Here is a 17,655-nt window from a genome sequence, read left to right as displayed (position 1 = left end):
ACCCCCTGCCAGGATAGAGAGAGGAGGATGGGCACTGCGGGTGGGGGGTGGCGGTCCCTTAAAGCCCAGGGAATTAGGCCAGTTTTTCAACCACACCCATGGGACCATAAGATGCTGCATGAGGTAGGCAGAGAAGCAGGTGGGAGAAGTCGGAGACCAATCTGTCAAGGGGGAGGGCACTTGGCCTCACCATGCCTCAGTTTCCTCATTTGTAAAAGGGGATTAACCATAGCACCTGGCCTGCTATTCCTTCCCTCCCTCCTTCCCTCCTGTCTTCCTCCCACCCTCCTTCCCTCTCTCCCTTTTTTCTTTTTTCTTTCTTTTTTTCTCTCTTTCTTCCTTCCTTCTTCTTTCCTTCCTTCCTTTTGTTCTTTCTCCTCCCTTCCTCCCTTCCCTCCCTCCTTTCCCTCCCTCCCTTCCCTTCCTTCCCTCCCTTCCCTCCCTCCCTCCCTCCCTTCCCTCCTTCCCTCCCTCCCCTACTTACTCAGTAAATCCCTGCTGAGTTCTGACAGGCCCAGGCCCCCAGTAAGATGTGACCCCGGCAGTAGCGTGCCCATCCTCACAGGCAACAGGAGATGGAGACGATCACCCCCTGGCCTGGAAGCACTTTTTCCCTTCGGGGGGCTCTGTTTTCACCTCTAGGTGATGGGAGTGCTTATCCCAGCGGAGGCTTGGAGAGGCTTCACAGGGCTTCTGGCAAGGCTGCGGGGAGGCGAGCGGATCACGGGCTGGGGAGAAGTGGATTGGTTCTCGGGGCCAAGTTCTGTGACAGTGAGACGGGCCCTTTGCCCATCGCCGTCCCAGGAGGCCAGGCTGGGGGTACAGAGGCAGATGGAGGAAGGCTGCGGCTGGCAGGAAAGGCCAAGCAGCCCTGAGAGCTGCCCCCCCCCCCCGCCCCGGCCAGGGAGGCCTCTGTGAGCCCTACCGGGAGGCAGAGCTGAGAATCTGGTCCCTCCAGACTGCTGTGGGCGCGATTCGGCAGGGAGGCCTCAGGCCACCCCAAATGTAATGAGTTCTCCCCCGTGGACAGCTTCTGCCGTTTCCAGAGCCCTTACCCTTACTCTCTATGGGCCGAAGACATGCATTATCAGGGCTGTTTTACAGATAGAAATACTGAGGCTCAGAGCATCAGGCTAACCGGCCTAAAGTGACCCATTAAACAGACAAGAACTTGGGGCACCTGGGGGACTCAGTCAGTTAAGCATCCAACTCCTGGTTTTGGCTCAGGTCATGATTTCGTGGTTCATGGGATTGAGCCCCGCTTCGGGCTCCGCACTGACAGCTTGGAGCCTGCTTGGGATTCTCTCTCTTTCCCCCTCTCTCTCTCTGGCCCCCCCTCTGCTTGCGCACATGTGTGGGCTCTCTCTCTCTCTCTCTCAAGATAAACATTAAAAAAAGAATTACTGTACCGGTCACGCCCAAGGCTCTACCTCATCCCCACTCCTTCCAGCTCCTCGCTGACTTACTCCCACCCCCAGCTCCCCATCTACCCTCTTCTTGGGGCCCCCAAATCCTCCTCACCCCCATCCATGGGGACCCCAGGGGCTGCCATCTTTCAGGAGGGGCGAGATGTCAGGGAAGGGAAAGATTAGGAGGTTCATGGGGGAGCGGGATGCTCCTGTCTCACACTCAGGCCCTAGGCAGGCAGAGAGGGCACATTCCACACCCCGATACTCCGCCCGCCCCCAGCCCCCTGTGGCCCCCCAGACACGGATGCCTGCAGCTGACGGAAGGCAACTCACACCTCATATTTTACATTTTCCAAGTGAGAAATGAGAAGACTTGGGCTAAGTTTACCCAGTTAGCAAAGGCAGGTCTAGGACACAGACTTCAGAATCCATGACCTTTCCTAGGCCAAGACCAAGAAAGGAGAGAGAGAGAGGGCGCTGGCCAGGCAGCAGGATGCCCAGGAATTCTGGGGGACTTGGGGCTCAGGGGTGCCTGGGTGAGGAGGGCAGGGAGGGGTGCAGTGCAAGCCAGCAGGTGTTGCTGTGACAGACGTGCTCCCTGCCTCCCCCTCCCCCCCGTCCATGTTCTCATGGGAGGGGTAGAGTGGGCTACTCAAGGGCAAGGTTAAGACAGTGAAAACAGGGGCCGTACCTCCACTGGAGGTGGTGGGGAGGATGCACTGTGTCACTTATGACAAGTGTCCACCAGGCTCAACAAACAGGCAACGTTCTCCCGCTTTACCACCTGGGAATTCTTACTTCATTTCTCTGAGCCTCAGTTTCCTCATCTATCAAATGGGAATATGGCAGCTGCTTCACAGGGTTGCTGTGGGGATTGAGGGCGTTACGGAAGTCTGACACACCATAAGAACTCATGGAGAGTTCCATGTTGATTCTCTTCCTCCTCATCGGCAGCAACCCTCCCTGCTGGGCCCTAGGGCTTTATCTCCCACTTCGCTCACAAATCCCCCAGGGACACCAAGGGTAGGATACCAAGGAGGTGGCCAGAGATGCATGCAGAGGATTCACCTAGACGGTGGGCGAGTTTGGAAGTCCTTGTCCTTGGCAGGTGCTCGTGAATTTCTGACCCCCCCAAAACTGTTAGATAATGTCTATGGATTTAAGCTGCTAAATTTGGGATAACTTGCTAGACAGCAAGAGGAACCTAACGGAGTCCCCCTAGGTCCTAGAGCAGTGGTTCTCACACCTGGCTGGACACCGAAATTCTCCCCAAGGCAATACGTGTCCATGGCTAGAGAAAGAGCCCGGGGTCACAGTGGCTGGATTTAAACACCTGTCTTACCACTGACTAGGTATATAACTTTGGGCATGTGACTTACTCTCTCCCAGCTTGAGGAGCTCCATCTATAAATGATAGTAATAGACCTTACCTTCTTGGGATTGTTGTGAAGACTGATAAGAAAATGCATGTCGGTTCTGCCTAGAGGGTAAGCTATAAGAGCTAGGGCCTTGCCTGTCTTGTTCTGTTTTGTTTTGAAGTTTTTTTTTTTTTTTTAATTATTTATTTTGGTGGGCAACACAGAAAGAGGGAAAGAGAGACAGAATCCTAAGCAGGCTCCACGCTGTCAGCACTGAGCCTGATGTGGGCTGTAAACTCACGAACTGGGAGATCATGACCTAAGCTGAAATCAAGAGTTGGACGCTTAACTGACTGAGCCACCCAGGCACCCCATTCGCTTATCTTGTTCATTGCTGTAGCCTTGGGGTCTAGAATGGTGCCTGGAACATAGTAGGTGCTCAGTAAATATCTGACAGAGAATGAAATCCGTCAACAGTGAGTTGTCTCAACTCACTGATGCTAGTTCCTATCAGCTCCCTGGTTTCCCAACTTCAGCCTTCCCTGCCGGTTCCATGGAATGTTCTCCAACTCCAAATGGGGAAATGCCCCCAGGCTCAGGCTTCGACCTTCTACCCTGCCTGCGCTCATTCCTTGGTGACTTTACCCATTTTCATGACTTGAAACATCATCTCAACACTGATGAGTCCGAGCTTTCTGTGTCAGCCCAGAGCTCCCCTCCTATATCCAGCCACGCCCCTGACATCTCCATTAGCACATCTAACCGGCCTCTCAGACTTTCCTGTGCAAAACGGAAATGCCGAAGCCCACCCCCAAACCTCGCCTGCTGTGGTCATCCCGGCTCAAGGGCAGCTCCATCCCCTACTTGCTCAGGCCACAAACCTCGAGGTCCTGTTTGGCCCTTGTCTTTCACTCACATCCCCCCGTGCAGCCCATGAGTAAATCCCGCTGGCCCCGCCCTCAAAATGTATCAAAATCTGGTCATTTCTCACCCTTTCTAGTGCTGCCCCCCTAACTAAGCTGCCAGCATCTCTCACCTGGATTACCTTGATGGCATCTGACCTGGTCTCCCCGTTCCAGCCCCTGACTTCCTACAGTCTGTTCATCACACACCACCCACGGTATCACACATCTTCCAGCTCTGTGCTCTGTTATTCCAGTGGCTTCCCATCTCACTCAGATGAAATGCTGAAACCCTTACGATGTCCTTCAAAGTCAACAGCGCCTGACACCCCCCACCCCCTCTCTCTGTGACTTCATCTCCTACCACTCTCCCTTTTCCTTGCTTTGAACCACACTAGCTTCCTTGCTTCCCTCCAATATTCAGGCATGCCCCCACCTCAGGACCTTTGCACTTGCTGCTCCCTTTGCTTTCTACCTAACCTTCTTTCAGGTCTTTTATTTCTCTTCCCTGCCATTTTGTTCTGTGACACTTCTCTGACACGCCATATATTTTGCTGGTTTATTTATGTGTGACTCCTCCCAAGAGGTAGCCTCCCCAGAGCAGAGGCTACTTTTTGCTTTGTTCACTGTTGCACCCCCAATTCCTGGCACATTGTAGGCACTTAATAAATATTTGAAGAAAGAATTTGGATGCTTGTGTCCCATTGAATTAGAAGCTGGGGTGCAAGTGGCATCCAGAAATCTTGTATTTTTAAAAAGCCATCCTGAGTCGGGTTGGGATGCCTAGGCCCCTGTTCCAGAATGTCAGCAGTTTGAAGCAGCGCAGGAATATGGTGCAAAGGCCAGCCCTCTCATTTCCCCCATGAAGTCACCGAGGCCAAAGGTGGAGGGGCTGCGCTGCGGTCCAGGTGGGTCTGGTGGGGGAGGGACTAGAATTTAGGTACCGGATGCCTAGCACGGGGCTCTCTCTGCCACTCCAGCCTGCCTGAGCCTGCCCGGTCTGATTCCAGGGAAGACTCCAAGGGGACCTGCTGAGTCACTGGAACAGGCTCAGGTGTGGCCCTCAGCTTGGGGAGCAGTGGGGCACCTTGGTGCCGCCCTCACCTCCTCCAGGTGACGGAGGCTGAGGGAGGGAAAGGCAGGGCTTGGATCTGCTTTTGCTCAAACCAACCTAGTGGTGACGTTAGGTCAATGTTTAAATTCAGATCACAGCCTTTAAAATGAATAAGACATTAACACACACACACACACACACACACAGATTGTCGGTTACAAATGAAATCGAGCTTATGGGAGTCTTAAAATCTAGCTCTGATATGAGGAAGCTGCCAGGCGGAATTTGGTAGGAACCCCCGGACACTGGAATGACAGGGAGTCTCAAAAACGTCTGAATGCCTCTTTACCCAGGTCTAGCATTTCCCAAACCTTGATCACAGGGGGCACTTGCAAAATAATGCGGATTCCTGTCACTGCCTAGGAGACGCTGGGTCTGTGCATTTTGGATCAGGATCAGGAATGTGGAGGTTAAGGGATTCTTGTGCTCCGGAAACTTGAGAAACCCTTCCCTAGGCCCGCAGCCTGTGAGGAGGGAGTCCTGTAAGGCAGTGGGGACTTGGTGTCCGGCCCCTTCTCCTTCCTAATATGTTTAGAAACTGCAAGATCTTGGGACACCTGGGTGGCTCAGTCGGTTAAGCTTCTGATTTCAACTTAGGTCACTATCCCGCAGTTCGTGAGTGTGAGCCCCACATCGGGCTCTGTTGCTGACAGTGCGGAACCTGCTTGGGATTCTGGCTCTTCCTCTCTCTCTGCCTCTCTTGTGCTCATGCTCTGTCTCTCAAAATAAATACATAACCTTAAAAAAAAAAAAAAACCCTGCAAGATCCAATTCCAATGCATTAAAGAAAACAGTAGTGTGTCTATAAACCCCAGTAGACTATTGCACTTGTCAAATGGACCTTGGGGAATCCATAGCCTCTTGTTTTAAAGAATGCCTTGGGTACCTTTATGATTCAGCAGTTACTGGAAGACGGTCCCTCCTACTTGGATTATTCTAATGGGTGGAGGTTGCTGGGAGGTGGCCCCGGGGATGGCAGAAACAGGGATCTTCACCAGGCTTTGGAGAAAGACCAGCTTGACTGGTTCCAGAGTGATGAGTTTGAAGCCAGGCAGAGACTGTCTCCTGCAGTTTATGCTGATCATAACCCTACTGTAAACTCAACTTTACACATAGAGCTCATGGTCACATATGTATCCCCAAGAACACACATCTCCACAAGGATATGAGAACCCCAAGGTCTGTTCTGGACAAAACACTGCTTCCTGCTTTCCTGCTCCACCCCATCCTTGCAGCGCTGTCAGTTCTTGCTAAAGGACACCTCTAATGCTTCTTAAATTGCACATGAGTGAAATCATACGGTGTTTTTCTTTGATTGACTTATTTCACTTAGCATAACACACCCTAGTGCCATCCACGTTGTCGCAAATGGCAAGATTTCATTCTTTTTTTTATGGCTGAAGAGTATTCTGGTGTGTGTGTGTGTGTGTGTGTGTGTGTGTGTGTGTGTGTGTGTGTATCACATCTTCTTTATCCATTCAGCAGTCAATGGACAGTTGGACTCTTTCTGTAATTTGACTGTTGTCGACACTGCTGCTAAAAACTTTTTTTGGGGGGCGCCTGGGTGGCTTAGTCGGTTAAGCGTCCGACTTTCACTTAGGTCATGATCTCGCAGTTCGTGGGTTCGAGCCCCGCATCGGGCTCTGTGCTGACTGCCAGCTCGGAGCCTGGAGCCTGTTTCAGTCTGTGACTCCCTCTCTCTCTGACCCTCCCCTGCTCACGCTGTCTCTCTCTCTCTCTCCTAGAAATAAATTTTTTAAAAAAATTAAAACTTTTTTTTAATTAAAAAAACTTTTTAAATGTTGTATTTATTTCTGAGAGAGAAAGAGAGACAGTGTGAGCAGGGGAGGGTCAGAGAGAGAGGGAGACACAGAATCTGAAGCAGGCTCCAGGCTCTGAGCTAGCTGTCAGCGCAGAGCCCGATGCAGGGCTCAAACCCACGAACCGTGAGATCATGACCTGAGCCAAAGTCAGAGGCTTAACCGACTGAGCCTCCCAGGCGCCCCTAAAAACTTTGAATTAGTATTTTTGTGTCCTTTGGATACAAAGTAGTTTGGATACTTTGGATACAAAGTATTTGCACTACAAATACTAGTAGTGCAATTGCTGGATCATAGGGTAGTTCTATTTTTGAGGAACTTCTGTTTTGCATGGTGGCTGCACCAGTTTGCATTCCCACCAGTACTGTAAGAGGGCTCCCCTTTCTCTGCATCCTCACCAACACCGTTGTTTGCTGTGTTGTTAAGGTTAGCCATTCTGACAGGTGTGAGGTGGTTATCTCCTCGTGGTTTTGATTCGTAGTTCCCTGATGAGTGATGTCGAGCATCTTTTCATATTTCTCTGGGCCATTGGGATGTCTTTTTTTTTTTTTTTTGAAAAATGTCTCTTCATGTCTTCTGCCCATTTTTAAACTAGATTATTTGTTTTTGGGGTGTTGAGTTTTAGAAGGTCTTTATAGGGGCACCTGGGTGGCTCAGTTGGTTGAGTGTCTGACTTCAGCTCAGGTCATGGTCTCATGGTTTGTGAGTTTGCCCCCACGTCAGGCTCTGTGCTGGCAGCTTAGAACCTAGAGCTTGCTTTGGTTTCTGTGTCTCCCTCTCTCTCTCTGCCCTTTCCATATTTTGGATACTAATCCTTTATCAGGTATGTCATTTGCAAATATCTTCTCCTCTAGGACAGCTCTAAAGGAGTAGCTTCTGCTGAAAACCCTTCAGGCTAACACGCCCTGATTGGACACCAGCTTAGATATAAGCTGGATTCAACTCCTACCCTGGAAGGCAGAATAATGGCCCCCAAGGGTGTCTACATTCTAACCCTTGGAGCCGGTCAATGTGTTACATGGCACAAGGGACTTTGAGGTGGCGGAGACTATCCTGGATTATCTGGTTGGGCCCAACCTACTGACACGAGCCCTTAAAAGTGGAAAGCCTTTCCTGGCTAAGGGAGATGTGAGGATGGAAGGAGGGTGAGACAGATAGGCCATTGCTGGCTGCGAAGGAGGAGGAAGGGGCCACAAGCCAAGAAATTCCGCTAGCCTCTAGTGGCTAGAAACGGCAAGGTTGTGGATGCTCCCCCAGAGCCTCCAGAAGGAAATGCAACCCTCCGGACATCTTGATTTTACCCAGTGAGACTCCTGTCCACTACAGAACCGTAATAAATTGTATTGTTTTTATGACACTAAAGGTGTGATCATCTATGAGAGCAAGAGCAAACGAATACATTTCCTATTGAGCTTCCTCTATCTAAGCACATGGTCCCTGGCTATTCTTCCTCACAATACCACGTGCTCTGCTCCCTCCACCTCTGTGCCTGGGCTGCTGGCCCTGTTTGGGACACTCGGGTCACCTTTCCCCTGAGCTCTTACTAACAACTGCCTTTCACCCCGCCCTGTGCTCAGCACCACCCACCTGCCAGTGGCATTCACCCTTCGGCCCCGCCCCTCCTGCGGGCTCCCCACTAAACTATAAACTCCTTGAAGCCGCCATCAGTGATTTATTTCCCCCAGAACTCCATGACCAAGAGGGGTCCACAGAGGTCTGTGTAATGAACCTGGGGCATCGTGGGTAGTACCTCTGGTTCTTAGCCTCTAACTGCCCAAGATGACCGGGGAATCTTAACACAAGTCCTAATTCTACCAGCCTGCCACGGACGAACGGGAGGCAGCCCCACGTGTACTTTTGGGGTTAAGGTCTCCAGGATTCAGAGGTAAGTAGAAGCAGCAGGAGGAAGTTGAAGATTGAGCGTGTTGCCATTTGTGTGAAAAGGGAAAAATATATCTATATAAGTTAACAAAGACTGGTCTGTCTTTGAAAAGGTATGAAAAACAGGTAAAAGGACAGAAACCCCTGGAACCTTCTGAATTCTGCACCATCTATATGTATGGTCTCTTTACAAAAATAAATAAAATTGTAAAAAATCAAAAATACAGACTCTGACTGTATTGCCAGAAAGGACCCAGCGTGTCTGCCAGCTCATTCTGTCAGACATGGAGTTGTCAGGAAGAGGGCAGAGTCGAGATGCAAAGGATATTTGGAAGCATAAACTTCTAATGCACTTAAAAAAAAAAAAAAAGAACTGGAAAGTTCTCCCAGGGATCGTGATGCCTGGGCTGGGAACCCACTGATTTAGTCCCACCTCTGCATCTTAGGGATGAGGAAAGAGAGGGAGAGTGGCTTCTCAAAGCTCCATAGCCAATCAGAAGCACAGGCCGGGGGGGGGGGGGGGGGGGGGGGGACAGGAATGATAATGACAGTGACCTTGACTCCCAGCCCCTGTTCCCCTTCAAGCAGGGACGCTGCCGCTGCCGACTCCCAGGGCAGGAGGACAGGAAGATAGAGAAGAAATCACCACCTTTATTCAACCCACCTGCACATAAACCAGGGGGGCACTCCCTGCCTTGCAAGGTCCCAGTTAGAAAAAAACTTGGTCCCCTTGCAAAATCTATATTATAAAAACAAAAGGCTTCGAAGCACCAGAGGCTAAACCCGTGGAGGAGAAAGGAGGCTGGGTGTGTGGGGGCGGGAGGAGGGGGCTGGAGGCAGGAGCTGGCCTGGAGGTAGGGTCCTATGCGAGCTGCCCCCTCCTTGAGCTGCCCCCTCCTTGGGCCTTCCGCACAGCCACTGAGGCAGACCACCTGGGACCTCAGTGCCTGGAGGAACCGGAGGAACTCCTGAGTCTGGCTCCTTGACACAGCACTGCAGATGGGACGGTGGGGTGGGGTCCTAGCTCAGCATATTTTGGCCTCAGACAGCAGGGAATGCTAGATAAGACGGTGGAGGCAAGGGATGGAGCGGTCGCCATGGACGGGCTCAGGTGTACAAACCATCTGTGTTTCCCTCCAAGCCTCCCGTGCCCTCTTTCCTAACCCAGGACCGCTCCTGTTTCACAAACTGGGCGCCAAGGCCTGATCCTGCTGCCCTTGGACTCCCAGCTGGTACACAGGAGCCGAGGTCCTCAGGGGTGTCTGTGGAAGGAGATGGGGAGAAAGAGCTCTCATCGTTGTTTGCCCTCAAGGGTGCTGGCCTTTCCGACCCCACACCATGACCCACCCCCCCAGTCTGCCTCTTCAGAACTCCTGGGCTTGTTAGACGTTCTCCTGGACACTGGAGCGGTCACAAACGCTGGTGATCTTTGAAAACTGGTGACCGGGCAGCACTGAGCAGCCCTCTTCCATTCCAGAAGCACAGGGCTTCCAACTGGGAGGTGGAGGGGACCATCAGGGTTCGTGGGGTTGCTGAAGAGGTAGGGATCATGGCTGCAGCAGACCCGGCCTCAGGGACCTGGAAGGGGGTGGGTGGCGGAGGTGTGGACACCCCTCTTACTGGAAAGAGCTTGAAAGGTCTGCCAAAGGTGGGCAGGGGCCGAGTCTAGGAGGGCTTCCCTGTGGGTCAGGCTGAGTCCAGGGCTCTAGGCTCTGTTCATCTGGTTCCCAAGAGAACAGGTATTGCTTCAAGAGAGGCCTTGGCAAATGGTGGTGGTGGTGTGTGTGAGTGTGGTATAGATCATGTGGGTTCTAGAGTGTCCCAGATGGAGGGGGGCTTGGATATGAATTCAGAGACCAGACCTAGGGTTTTGGAGCCTGAAACTCCAGAAAACTACACCGTGTCCAAGGCCCGCCTCCACCCAAAGCCTAGCTGTGTGGCCTCAAGCAAACGCTTCAGCTCTCCAGGCCTCAGTTTCCATATCTGCAAAATGGGAATTATAATCCCAGCCTAGCCCAGGGATTTAAGAGTCAAATGAAAAGGCTAGAACGAGTTTCATCTGCTAAGAGATTCTTTTAATGATTTGAGGGAAACTGAGGCCCAGAGAGGCCAAGGGCCTTGCCAGATGTCACAGAGTCAGTGACGCTGCAATTGGAACGCAGGACTCCTGTTTCTAGGTCACAGGAACTCTCCCCAGGGCTGGTGAGTGAGTGTGGTAAGATGGGGTGAATGCCATTTCTCTCTGGACAGGGGACTGGAAGTTGGGTGAAGGGTTTGGAAAGGAAGAGTCTGGAGAAGGGAGGGAGGCCCCGGCGCACACCAAGGCTGAGATAAAAAAAATACAAACCCCGCGATTCCCCTCCCCCGCCCGGCCCGCCCAACCCTTGGAGTCGGGCTGCAGAAGGCCAAGTCTATGTCCATGGCGGACCCAGCCAGCTCAGGCTGCAGTCAGTCCGCTAGCCGCCAGGGGGCGCGCCTGCCATTTCGGCCAGAGCAGGCGGCCGCAGCTTCAGTCTAGCCAGCAAGCAAGGGGCGCCCGGGTGGGAGCGCCACAGAAGCTACCCGGACCTGCAGACAACAAAGGCAGGTTAGGAAAGCGAACCCCGACAGTATGGGGGCAGAGAGATCCGGCTGACCTCTCTGCCCTTCTTCCCCCCCACCCCAAGCAACGCTTTGGTCCCTCCACCCCACCCCACAGGGCGCCATGACCCACGTGTACAGAGGCTGCAGTTGTAAATGCGACGTCTTCTGGGGCGCCTGGTATCCATAGGAGTCAAAGCCACCGATGAAGTCAACTGTGGAAGGGGAGGTAGCGCATAGTTAGGGATGATGGGCCTGTGGGGTGCGAGTTATGGGAGGCTGGGTCCTGAAACGGAAGAAATCTGAGGGTTTGATCCCATGCTCTTAGGGCCAGACCTTGCTGCCAGGTCCCAGTAGGTGGGCCTATGGGGAAGAGGACATGGAGAAGCTCGGCCAGAGTGGCCAAAGCCCTAAGTTAACAGAGAGCCTGAGGGGCCGGGGTGGGGGGGCGGTGGGGTGAGGCCGTCCGTTAAGGGAGCAGGGCTTGAACCTCTTAAGGGGGCAAGACCTCGGAGATGGAGGGTGCTAATGGGGCCTGAGACTGGGCATGGGCGGTGTTTGGTAGGGGTGAGCCTCATGGAGCTCCTCCGAGGGGCAGAACCTAAGAGGGGTGGGTAGAGAGCAGTGCTGGAACCGTGGACTGGACACCTGGATGTCTAGGTCACAGCTCAAAATGCGCTACGTAGACCCCGACTACCCCTGCTGCCTCTTCTTCCCTACCAGGAGGGGCCAGTTGGCCAACCCAGCGCTCCCTCCCTCGAGGGTGCTTGGGGCGCTGTCCAGGGTGCTGATGGCACGGGGTGGGGGTGGGGGTGCGCTGCTGGGCTTCCCCACTCCTGCGGGGCTGGGCACTCACAGCTGTCCTCCTCTTCCAGGAACACTTTGCTCACGTAGCAGGCGAACACAAAGCCGAACAGCTGGGGGCGGAAGGAAAGAAGACAGAAGCTCTTCCCCCACCCTCCGCCTGGCCAGGCCTCATCCGACTGGAGGGGCAGGGTGTGCTAGGATGAAGGCCAACCCATGACAACTTCCAGTTAAATGACTGCGTCTTCCGGTCAAACATACCTGGTTCCATTCTCCATTCTGCGAGTGGACTTTGGACAAGTAATTGTTTAACCTCTTTGAGCCTCAGTTTCCCCAGCTGGACCTGGGCAATACTCTACTGACTTGTTAAGAGGAAAGAGGATTATACGGCTTTGGGCATGTGGAGCCTGGAGGGCAAGACTAGAAACTATTACTGTCTTGGGTCCACTGTCACAACTCTTATGCGCTTGATGCGGTCCTCCAAGGTCACACAGCAGATACACTGGAGACTGGGTGACTCGCAGTCCGATCGCTCATTCTATTCATTAAACCTGCTCACTCCTGGTTGGGGCAGGGGTGAAGGGAGAAGGTACAAGCTATGGAGACAGAGCCAGACAGAAGCACAGGCAGGCTGGGAGATCTAGGTTCTTCCCTTCTTAACGAGAGCTAAACAAAGGGGTTGGGGTGGACTCCACCTCTGGGAGTGTGGGGGCCAGGGGGCCAGGAGGACTCACAGCCAGGAAGATCTGCAGAGCACTGCTGAGTGCTTCAATGTAGGGATAGTCAAGCAGGCAGCCAGTGACAGAGATGACATGGTGGTCTTCCAGGGCCAGGCGGGAGTTCAGGACAGGTGTCACCAGACAGCCTGGGCCATTCTCCATCCACCAGGAGCGGTGCAGGGACGTGTTGAAGGTCATGATGAAGTCCCGGTCCTGGGGGCAGAGGGGCCTAGGATACTGAGCTGGGGCCATGGGGAGCCACGAATTTTCCCCAGGCAGCAGGGAACTTTCTCTAAAGCCTACTTTCACACCCGGACTGTTGAAGCCTGGCTTGATTTGAAGGGTCTGGAGGAGGTGTGTTTCTGCACATCTATATTTGGCCAGTAGGTGGCGCTGGATGACTATGCGGGTCTTACACTTCCCTCAGCTATGGAAGGGGCTGGCGCTGACCCACAGACGCCCCAAAATGTCAGGGATGGAAGGGACATTAACAGTGACTGAGTCCAATTTTCCAGCCCTGGGTGAAATTCTCAACACAGACCCCTTCACAGCCCATTCAGCCTCTCCAATGCTCTCTGTGTGTGACCCTGGGCAAACGTTTCCTCTCTTTAGTTCTCGGTCGGCCCATCTGAGATGAAGTGCCTGGCTTAGATCAGAGGTTCTCGCCCACGGCGTCTCTGTGTTTATCCATCCATTCACTCGTGCAGCCTGTTAACAAATATTCGCCAAGGGCTGAGCAGGTGCCACGCACTGAGATGTGTCCTCTCATTTCATTCCCTCAGCAGCCCCATGAAGTACCTATCTGCACTCATTAGACAGGAAAACTGAAGCTCAGAGAAGGCAAGCCCAGGGTCACACCACCTGGAAATGTTGGAGCTGGGATTTAAATCCAGCAGAACTACGAAGCCAGTGTTCCCATTCATATATTTTGCCTTCTTTACGTCTAAAAACTGAAGTTGTGCCCGCTGGGCTTGCTCTTCTACAAGCTAAGAACTTCCACTTTCTTCAGTGGTTCCGCACTGGCACTTGGTCCACTCAATTCTCCCCGCAAAGTCTGCTTTGTCTCTTTCCCTTCTGAAAATATTGATCAGACGGGACTCAAATCGGGGTGCCTTGCTGGCTCAGTCGGTGGAACATCTGACTTGATCTTGGGGTCGGGGGTTCAAGCCCCAGGTTGGGTGTAGAGATTACTTAAAAATAAGACCTTAAAACAAAAACAAAAGCGAAAAAGAACTGGACCCAGGGTGCCTGGGTGACTCAGTCAGGCGCCAACTTCAGTTCAGGTCATGATCTCATGGTTTGTGTGTTTGAGCCCCACATTGGGCTCTGTGCTGACAGCTCAGAGCCTGGAGCCTGCTTCAGATTCTCTGTGTGTCTCCCTCTCTCTCTGCCCCCACCCCTGGCACTCACACTTTGTCTCTCTCTCAAAAATAAACATTTAGGGGCGCCTGGGTGGCTTAGTCAGTTAAGCGTCCGACTTTCGCTTAGGTCACGATCTCACGGTTCGTGGGTTCGAGCCCCGCGTCGGGCTCTGTGCTGACTGCCAGCTCAGAGCCTGAAGCCTGTTTCAGAGTCTGTGACTCCCTCTCTCTCTGACCCTCCCCTACTCATGCTGTCTCTCTCCTAGAAATAAATAAAACATCAAAAAATAAATAAATAGGGGCGCCTGGGTGGCTTAGTCGGTTAAGCCTCCGACTTTCGCTTAGGTCATGGTCTCGCGGTTCGTGGGTTCAGGCCCCGCGTCGGGCTCTGTGCTGACTGCCAGCTCAGAGCCTGGAGCCTGTTTCAGTCTGTGACTCCTTCTCTCTCTGACCCTCCCCTGCTCACACTGTCTCTCTCTCTCTCTCTCTCCTAGAAATAAATAAAATATAAATAAATAAATAAATAAACATTAAAAAAACTCAAAAAAAAAAAAAAAAAAAAAAAAAAAAAAAAAAAAAAAAAAAAAAAAAAGAACTGGACCCAAATCTTTGTTGCCTTAGCAGTACAAAGTGCATGGCATTTTTGTCTCCCTTGCACCGAACACCTGCGGGGCCTAAGAGCAGTTTTCAGGGGCATTACGTGTGGTTGGTTTCTAGCGAGCTTGGGGTCATCCAGGACCCCAGCCCATCTTCATGCAGATGGCCCTTCAGACCATTGTTTGTTCCCAGCAGGTGCAGGGAGCAGATTATTTGGGTGCGTGGAGTGAAGTCTCTTCCAGAAATGATGCCCCGGGCCCACTCCTAACTTGGAGCCCTTGGGTAGAGGGGACAGGAAAGGTCAGGCTCTGCCCTCTGGCACTGCCAAGCCCGAGGCTTACCTGGGACAGCTGTCCAACCTCCAGGTAGAAGCAGATGATAAATGCATTCCAGCCAACCCAGAGCACCAGCCAGGCTGCATACTGGGGAAAGGAGAGGCGGGATCAGGGCGGGGCCTGGGCAAGTGGGGAGGGGGCGTGTCAACGTAGACTGAGCTCACAGACTGTGGGGACCTTTGCAGGGGGAAAGGATAACGATCTCTCACTTAGCACTTTATTGTTTACAAGTTGTTTTCATATCCATCCAGTCCTTACAACAACAGCCCTGCATGGAAGGCGCCATCCTTTCTTTAAAGATAACTAATGTCAGCCCTGGAGAGGAAGTTTAAGTTTTCCAAGATCACACAGCTAGGAAGAGATAGGGCCGCCACTCAAACTCCAGTCCTCTGGCAGCTAATCCGACACATTCTGCAGAGAACAGCAGATGCAGCCTGGCTCTGGAGAGGATCTGGATATTTCCACCCAAGTCCTATGCGATCTGTGCTGCCACACGGCAGAAAGTGATGCTTAGAGTGGTGCCCGGAGCTTTCCTGAGAGCCAGAGAGAAGCAGTCTCCCACTGCAGGTGACACAGCTTTGAGAGGGCCCTGATCACCTGGCCTCTGGGAGCTCAGCCTGAGGGACAGGGGGGAAACCCAAGAATGAGCCAGAGCATGGCACTGGTATCACAGGTATCAAGCATTTATGTAATAAACCTACTCAAAAGCCTTTTCCCTCAAAGAGGTGGGTGAATGGGCCACTGAGGAAGAGCAGGGGAGAATGGTGAGCCCACCTGAAAACAGGAGCTTGACAGAGACCATCAAGGACCAGGGCTTGGAAAGGGGACATAGGAGGAGGGAGCCAGGGACATAATCCACTCCTGGGATCGGAGCACATCGGACACTGACCTCAGAGCCACACTAGCGGCTCTAGACCATATTCCTCATGAACAGCAAAGGGCAAGTCTCCCTAAAGCGACCTGAGAAACTAAACAAGATGAAGTCTGTCCCTCCGCTGGCTTCCGGAGGCAGCATGGAGATGTGACAAGAGCGTCCACCCTGGATCTGATGCTCTGACCCTGCCCCCTTATTAGCTGTGTGACCTCAAGAAGCCTCGGAACCTTTCTGAGCCTCATTTCCTCATCTGGAAAATGGAGATGGCAAGCTGTACCTTGCAGGGCTGTTGTAAGGATAAGCCAAACCTGAGAAACGATTAGCACTGTGCTTGGCATACACTAGGCACTCACTAAATGATATATCTTGTTAATATTTGGAGTTTTCCCTAGGAAATTCTTTAGGGAGAATACCGATCTTGTCTCTCTGCTGAGCAAAGAACCATTGGTTAACGGGGCATCCGTACCACCAGCCAGGCTGGCGCTAAGACAGAGCAGGGGGTCTGGGTGTCCGGGATAGGAGGCAGTTCTGGCTGGAGGGGTGGGGGGGGAGGGGCAAGCGAGCCATACCAGAATGAGGTACCGGGAGCGGTACTGCACGGTGCCGAAGATGCCCAAGATGACTGCCATGATGTGCAGGAAGTTGGCTAAGATAGGAGCCCACTGATAGCCCAGGAAGTCAAAGATCTGCCGCTCCAATGCAGCCACCTGTGGGAGAGAGAAGGCTGAGGCCACGTCCACCAGGGGCAAGTGAAGGCCAGGGAGTGAAGGGAAGGGAAGGGAAGGGAAGGGAAGGGAAGGGAAGGGAAGGGAAGGGAAGGCATTCCTCCTTGACCTTGTGGGGCAAGTGACACCCCCTTACCGTGGTGCCAGGGCACCACGACCTGACTGTACCCAGATCTCCGAGTCCTCCTAACTCCACGACACCACGAGGATATGGGGAAGCGGGGTCAAGTGTGTGGGGGGCCAACTGAGACTGAGCCCGGATGGTTACTTTGGGGAGGGCTAACGGGAGCCCAGTTCAGAACACCTTCAGGGCCAAGAGGCTCTCCCCACTAGTACCTGACCCTGCCCTGTGGGGGGCTCTGAGCAGGTGGAGTTAGAATCCAGGCTGCTCCCCACCCCTCTGCTCTGGCCAAGGGCAGAGCCATAGCCCTGAGGGGCTAGGAGTCCCTTCTTCCAAGGACTCCGGTCTGGAGGTTGCCCTGGTCCGGAGATCCATGGGCTGCAGAGAAAGGGATATATAAATATATATATTTTTACTCCCCTTCCCCAAGGGAGCTGTCATGGGTTGCAAAATTGACCTCAAGTGTTTTCTCTCCACGTTTCCATGCTCCTTGACAGTGCCCTCCCGCACGAATGCTGCATGGTCATGTGACTTGCTTTGCCCAATGGGACTTTAACAAGCAAGTGAAGATCCGAAAAAATGCTTCTGTGCTGGAGTTTGCTCACTTGCTACACTTGTAACACAGAGAACACCATGCAGAAGAGCCCGGGTGCCTGCCTGGAGCAGGAGAGGGGAACCGAGACACCTTAGCTGACAGCCAATCAACCTTCAGGCATGTGAGTGAGGCCCTTCTAGATCATTCCAATGCTAACCAACCCACCAACTGACCTAAAACATGTACCCAGACCAGAAAGATCTCCCAGATGACCCGCTGAATCAGGAGCTCAATAAAAAGGTTGTTTTAAACTGCTGTTACGGAATGATTTGTTACCCAGCAAAAGCTAACTGATATAGGACCCAATCAATACCCCCTTTTCCAGTAGCCCCTGGTTCAACCTTGCAGCTGATGCACTTAAGGACTCAGGTGCCGCGGTGCCCTGGTGGCTCAGTCAGTTAAGTGTCTGACTCTTGATTTCAGCTCAGGTCATGATCTCACAGTTCATGAGTTCGAGCCC

General features: G+C 52.8%; 1 protein-coding gene across 1 annotated transcript in view; it reads right to left on the bottom strand.

Moving 5' to 3' along the window:
* Window positions 1-10,542: 10,542 nt before the first annotated feature.
* NKAIN1 (sodium/potassium transporting ATPase interacting 1) overlaps window positions 10,543-17,655 on the bottom strand; it is a 42,352-nt gene continuing 35,239 nt past the window's right edge. The window contains exons 2-7 of the mRNA XM_039230108.1: window positions 16,324-16,461; window positions 14,887-14,967; window positions 12,603-12,800; window positions 11,921-11,981; window positions 11,198-11,279; window positions 10,543-11,052 (exon numbers count right to left, since the gene is read on the bottom strand). Of these exons, the coding sequence (XP_039086039.1) occupies window positions 11,043-11,052; window positions 11,198-11,279; window positions 11,921-11,981; window positions 12,603-12,800; window positions 14,887-14,967; window positions 16,324-16,461 (570 nt within the window). The 3' untranslated portion in view covers window positions 10,543-11,042. The remainder of the gene's footprint in view (window positions 11,053-11,197; window positions 11,280-11,920; window positions 11,982-12,602; window positions 12,801-14,886; window positions 14,968-16,323; window positions 16,462-17,655) is intronic.

This window comes from Hyaena hyaena, unplaced genomic scaffold (assembly GCF_003009895.1).
Source record: "Hyaena hyaena isolate Hyena2069 unplaced genomic scaffold, ASM300989v1 scaffold_3, whole genome shotgun sequence".
Classification (NCBI taxonomy): domain Eukaryota; kingdom Metazoa; phylum Chordata; class Mammalia; order Carnivora; family Hyaenidae; genus Hyaena; species Hyaena hyaena.
This window is presented reverse-complemented; position numbering and strand designations above follow the sequence as displayed.